Source organism: Chlorocebus sabaeus, chromosome 10 (genome assembly GCF_047675955.1).
Source record: "Chlorocebus sabaeus isolate Y175 chromosome 10, mChlSab1.0.hap1, whole genome shotgun sequence".
NCBI lineage: Eukaryota > Metazoa > Chordata > Mammalia > Primates > Cercopithecidae > Chlorocebus > Chlorocebus sabaeus.
In genome coordinates, this window is record NC_132913.1 from 99,948,209 (window position 1) to 99,954,208 (window position 6,000).

At 48.2% G+C, this 6,000-nt stretch overlaps 1 protein-coding gene across 4 annotated transcripts in view; it reads right to left on the reverse strand.

Annotated features, from left to right (window-relative positions):
* The window catches only part of ERBB4 (erb-b2 receptor tyrosine kinase 4), a 1,160,906-nt gene extending 1,156,075 nt beyond the window's left edge, over positions 1-4,831 (reverse strand). For 2 of the 4 annotated variants that reach the window (XM_007966140.3, XM_007966143.3), the window contains exon 1: positions 4,054-4,831. In XM_007966140.3, coding sequence (XP_007964331.2) covers positions 4,054-4,135 — 82 coding nt within the window. In that variant the 5' untranslated portion in view covers positions 4,136-4,831. The remainder of the gene's footprint in view (positions 1-4,053) is intronic. The other 2 variants (XM_007966144.3, XM_007966145.3) reach the window with 1 other exon arrangement.
* Between the last annotated feature and the right edge of the window lie 1,169 nt (positions 4,832-6,000).

Consider the following 6,000-nt stretch of genomic DNA (forward strand, 5'->3'; position numbering starts at 1 on the left):
AAGAGGGACTTCTCTGTGGAAAGGTTTGGCCTTGGAGTCAAGGCTTTTAAGATGTGCCAGTGATCTTGGATCGATGCCTTTTTATTTTCTTTCAGGAATAAATCTGAGCAATGGAATGGCTTGCGATTGTCTGGCCAACCAGCCATATCAGATTTATCAGAAAGAATGAAAACTGGCTCAGAGGACTCCTGCAGTGGTTGAGTGGCAGGTTGCTGGGAAAGACACACACAAAAACAATATACTTAGTGGTGGAAGGGAAAACATATATTAACACATGTAAACTCAATAAATACTAAGATGTAAAGAGAGAATCTATAGTAACAGAAAGGGTGAATGCATAAGACAGATGATAAATAGTACTTCTATTTAAAAACCAAAGGGATGAAAGCTCATGAATACTAAATATTTGAATCCACTTTGAGGAGGAAATATGATTTTCCATCAAATAAATGCAAACTCTAAAAATCAGCCAATGCAAACTTACTGTGCTCAGGTTAGAATAAAAAATGCATAAATCTTCCACAAAGTTCATGCTCTGATAAATATTCTAATGTAATTTCTTAATTAAGACACATTTCCAGTGACTAAATGAAAAAATATATATAAAGCAGTAAGTGCCTTGATTTTCAACAAAATTTCACTTTCTATGCACACATGATTAAAATAAATAAAAGCAGTTGAGTTTAACAGCAAAAAAAAAAAAAAAAAAAGGAATATTGATATAACCGGAGTCATTTCATCACAACAGAACATTTATAGTATTTCCAAGCAATTTGCAGTTATACTAATAGATATTTATTTATTTAGACACATTGTCAAGAAAAAAATAACACCTTCTAAAAAGCCCCCATATATATGAGAATTTCAAATTAAAAAGAAAACAGTGTACCCATAGATGTGCTTACAGTAAACACCTGTAAGAAAGAGAATTGATGCTTTTTTGAAAATATATTTAACATCATTTTCATAACTTTTATTAACATTTTTCTTCTCAAATGAAAAATAACCCCATGATTTTGGAGATATAATGATGTATCTTAAACATGTAAGAAAGCTATATGTACTTTTATAGAATGAAAAGCAAGACTGAGTTACCTGCAAAAAAGAAATGAGAAGTGAACTTGTTCATTTATCTACTAAGGTATGTAAGAGTACCACCTCAATACTACTATATATTTTCTTCAATACAAAGGTAATATTGATAATTTTCCATTATACAAGGAAGACATAAATTTTAGAATTATTCCTTTGGTTAGCAAAGGCTTTATAATTGCCATATAAAGGGACTTTGGCTATAATATGTCTAGATATAATATATCTAAAAATGCATAACTGAAAATGAGACAACGTCCTTTAGAATTTCTAAAAAAATCACCTTCTCTAAAGCTGAATTTTTTCCAAGCAAAAGAAAAAAAAGTCCTCTTCTGTACAATTATTTTAAAAAATATCTTAAAGATCTATACAACAGCATCCTCCGCCCTATATTTTTATTCTGTTCACATAGAGCAGTAAATAAGGTGCATTCCTTCTGCTTCTTAAGAAATTAGCATTTCAAAAATATGCCACTTTCCCCTGAACTCCAAGCGTGTCTAATAATGCGAGAAGCAGATTGTCTTCCCTCGTTTCCTTAATTTGTTTCATCTAAAAGCAATTCACTCAACATCTTGTCGCCCTCTGGCAGCTTAGTTTACTTATCCGCACTTAATTTCTCATTTGGACCAAAACAAACTCCTCCAAACTGCTACTGACTGCTAACCGCGAGAGGGGAGACGCGCAATATGTATTTAGTTGGGAACACACAGCCACACACATACATAGGCACAAACACACACAGCCTCACTCATACCCCAGACAGTAACTTGTTTTTATAATAGCACTGCATTAAAACCAGCTGAACTTTCCCTGCCAGGTGCGGCAGGGTGGGGGTGGGGGAGAATGAAAAAAGAAGTCCCCGGGGCATTTACAGTTTCCAATGAATCACCTTAGTATGCGTGTTGCAATTATACCAGGGATGCACCCGAGAGTTTTTCTTTGTACGGCCCTTTCATCTGGATCACTTTGTGTTTTGAACAAGTGAGACTCGCCTTTGTGCCCCCAGAATTTCAAGTACAGAGTCACACACGGAACAATGGCACGCTAATCCTCGCGCTCTAAATGGGCTCACTTGTGGGTCTGACAATTCGCCCAACGAAACGAGAAGAGAGGAGCGAGGGCGCGAGCTGGTGTCGCCTGAGACGAGGAAGAGGACAGCTGCAGAACTAATTTGGATTACATTCCTTGCAGAAATTCTGAAAAGGGCTTTTCGGCATAGCTCAACCCGGAGCCGCACAGTTAATACCAAATTGCTGCGGACTCGGAGCGGGGTCCCTCAGCGGCAGAGGCTGAACCAGCCAGCCCCCAGTAGGTCGCCTCGTAGAAATTCCTCTCGGCTAAGCCTGCATGTCGGTCGCCACTGCCTTTGAATGGGTCAATGTGTATAATCAACCCATTGAGGGAAAATATGAAGGGACTCGAAGTGGGGAGGGAGATAAAAAGAGATGTATCTAAGAGGCCGCTTGGAATGTCAAGTCCGTGTTGGTGTGATTCCGGAGGTGGCTGGAGCGCGGGACCTGGTATGCGTGAAGAATTTCGGAGTAATTGGGAGGGTGCAAACAGCCAGCACAAAACGCCGCACATGTGCCATTCGAAGGTCATTTTGAAAGCCTCGATGATTGTAACTTCTTGTTTACTAGGCAAAGGAGGCGGCGGCGGCGGGGGCGGAGCGGGAAAACTACAGCTTGCTGTTTCCTTGGTGAGGTCAGAAGGACACCCTCCGGGGACCTAAAGCGCTCCCTATCGCCACTCCCGGGGGCTTTATCACCTCAAGCTACTTCCCACGCTCCAGTCACCATCCCCGAATGGTTTCAGCAATCTCCCTGGCTCTCCAAAAGGCACCCCTTGGCCACATCAGACACCGGTCCTCCTCAGACCTCTCCCGTCCCACTTTCATCCCCAGGAAACTCAAGTGTCAGAAACTTTGAGCTTCCTTGCACTGCAGGTGCTGTCATTAGTCCTGCAAGCCTTGACGCTCCAACCCCGCTGCGCTGCCTCTCGGGGTCAATTAGCCCTTTGCCTGCCCAGGTACCTGGGGCTCGAGCTCTCCAGCAAACAGTGGCCGCGCACCCGCCGCCGCTTGCGCCTCGGGTGGATCCAGTGACCCGCAGGCTTGGCAGCCCGGCCAGGCAGTAAACAGACAAGTTTGAAGGACTCCGGCCAATAGCAAGTTGAACTACAGGAAGAACTCTTCCAGGCGCCAAACACGGCAACCGACGGGAAGGCCCGGCTTCTGGCTCAAGTGTGCCAAGCCTTTTTTTTTTTTAAGAGGTCATGCAGGCGAGCAAGCGCCCCTCAAGTCAATGGGGCGAGGGCTCCGGGAAGCCGGCCGAAGAGGCCCAGAGCTCCAGACCCCGGACCGAGGCACGCCCGCCCGCTGCACTCTGGCTGCCCGGGCTGGGTGCGAGTCGCGTCTGACCCCACAAGGCTCGGGTGACTGGGGGCGCAGCGGCCGCCGGCAGCACACACAGGTGCAAAGCCCGGGTCTCTGAGCGCCACTCTCCACCGCCCTTCAGGCTCGGCGCGGGAGAGGCCCAGCCAGCACCTCCCCAGGACCCCGGCCCTCTGCGGCCCCGGCGGTGCGGGTTCTTCCCTGGAGGGACCAGACAGGGACAGGAGAGTCTCCTCTGACTAGGGATTTGGGTCTCCCATGTCCCGAACAACAGGCGCCACCAGAAGGGATCCCGCTTAGGCTCCCACACAAAACGCTCGGGAAAGAAAAACGGGGGGTTAAGGGGAGAAAAAAGAGGGGCTCAGAGTGATTTCTTCACGATAAAGCACAGGCACACATACAGGGTAAGTTTCAAATGGAAAGAGGGGCGACCGAGAGCCCAGGGAAGAAGTCCCGGTCGAGCGGTCCCTCCACGCCTCCCGGGATGGGTGAAGAAGGCGGGGGAGCCACTCAAGGCAGCCCCGCCGGCGGCGGCAGGTTCGGCGACCGGAGCGCCAGAAGGAACCCACCTGACTGAGAATCGCTGGGCTGGACGGTCCCCGCCGCCACGAGAAGGCTCACCCAGACCCAAAGTCCTGTCGCCGGCTTCATTTTTTGGAAGTCTCAGATCCCGTGCTGACAATTACATGTCCAAATGGCATATCCCCCTTTCGGGCACGCGGAGGAGATCCCCCAGCCGGGCGCGCGTGGGGGCGCGAGGGGGGCGGGCGCGGCGCGCGCGGTGTAGCGACTCCCAGGGCGGGCGACCGAGTCCGCGCCCGCGGGTCCAGGGCCGGGGCCCGAAGAGGGGGCAAGTGTGCGTGTGTTGGAGTGTGCTCGGTGTGTGCGCGTGGCGCTCCGGGCCGGACTGTGCAGTTATTTCCCCGCGTGAGCCTTCGCTTGCTCGCTGCCTCCTCACTTTCTCTCTCTCTCACTGGTTGGTCAACAATAAAAAAGGAAGGGGGGCGAAAGGTTTCCAAAAAAAGTTGATTGCAAAGAGGCGGTAGGTTTCCGGCCTCTCCCCGCAGCCGGGCTATGTTCTGCTCCTTCTTCAGTTTCCTTGCACCTCCAGTCCAAATCGGGAGGGGAGCGGGGCGGGGGGAGCTTCTCGCTTCTCCCCGGGTCCCGTCCTTCTTTTTCCTGTCAGCTTTCCTCACACTTGTCCGGCGGCTGCGGTAATTAAAGCTCCGAGCGTCATTTCCAGCGCTCCGCGGTCTCCAGCTGCAGCCCACAGAGAAATTAATAAGACTCCAGAAAAAAAAAAAAGAAAAAAAAAAAAAAAGGTGGGGGGGCAGTGGGAATAAAACAACCCTCCACGCAACCAGGCAGGCTCTGCTCAGCCGCGCAAACCCCGCCCATGCTCTGACCCAACTAGCCACGCCCTTCCCCCCCGCCCCCCGCCCCAAAGGGAAATCTCATTGGCTCAGCCACTCCCCAAAATCCTAGGCCTCCGGAGTTGGGAAAACACCTGTCAGGGAGAGGGAGCCGCTTGGTGGGGGAAGGGGAAGCTGGATTTAAAGGGCTCACCGAAGCCATGCACTGAAGCACTCCTCTTCCCTCCCTAGCAGAGGCCTGGGAAAGCTGGCCCGCAGAGTGGACAGACCATCGGAGGGGCGCTTACAGAAAAGATTTTTTTAAAAAACAAGTCAGCATTTTCTCCATTGTCCCACCGTGCTTATCTACAGACAGGACTTTCCCTAGAAATAAAAGAAAAGTCAATGTTGCTTTCAGCAAAAAGCCTCTGCCCGCAGCACTCTGCCACTCATGGTCCACAATTAGAAAGTACTTTAAAAGTGTGCACAGTAAGTAACTAGTAGCCCCTGCGGATTAGGTGGTGGTAGGGATATAATCACCGCCCCGCCTCCCGCCCCTAGTTATGCCATCTCTCCGGTTATTCCCACATTTCCAAACTGACCAACATTGAGCCAAACTAAAATTTCACATTTTAAAGCCATATCCTTTGATTTTTAGATTTTATGTTTTTTTCACCTTTGGAGTTCATTCTTATTAAGCAGATTCTAGTCCAAAGCCACTGATTTAATCTTAAAGGGCTAGAAATTGTCTCAACCTGAAAATGTTTAAGGAGGCCACATCAGAACATAATTAACCTTAAATGATTCTGCTGCTTCTACAGTAGACCCAGCTTTAGGCCCTTTCCTTGTCTTCACTCTGCACATTCATGGTCCCTAATCCGGAGGTCATTGCTAGTTATGAAAGTCTCTGACCTTTTCTGAATCTAAAATATTCTGGGACTGGGTCATATCAGTGTTCATATCCCTTGCCTTTTACAGCTCTGAAACCGCACCCTGGCAAGGGCCAGAATCTCCTGGGGGTAGTAAGTTATTAGTTACTATTTGTACAGGCATTCTATGTATGAATCACTTTCCTTTTTTGGTTTTTCTAGAAGCAGCAAATATATAAATAAAAAGTATCAGGGGAGCTTAAAAATCAAACCACCCTGCCTTTCATTTGAGACC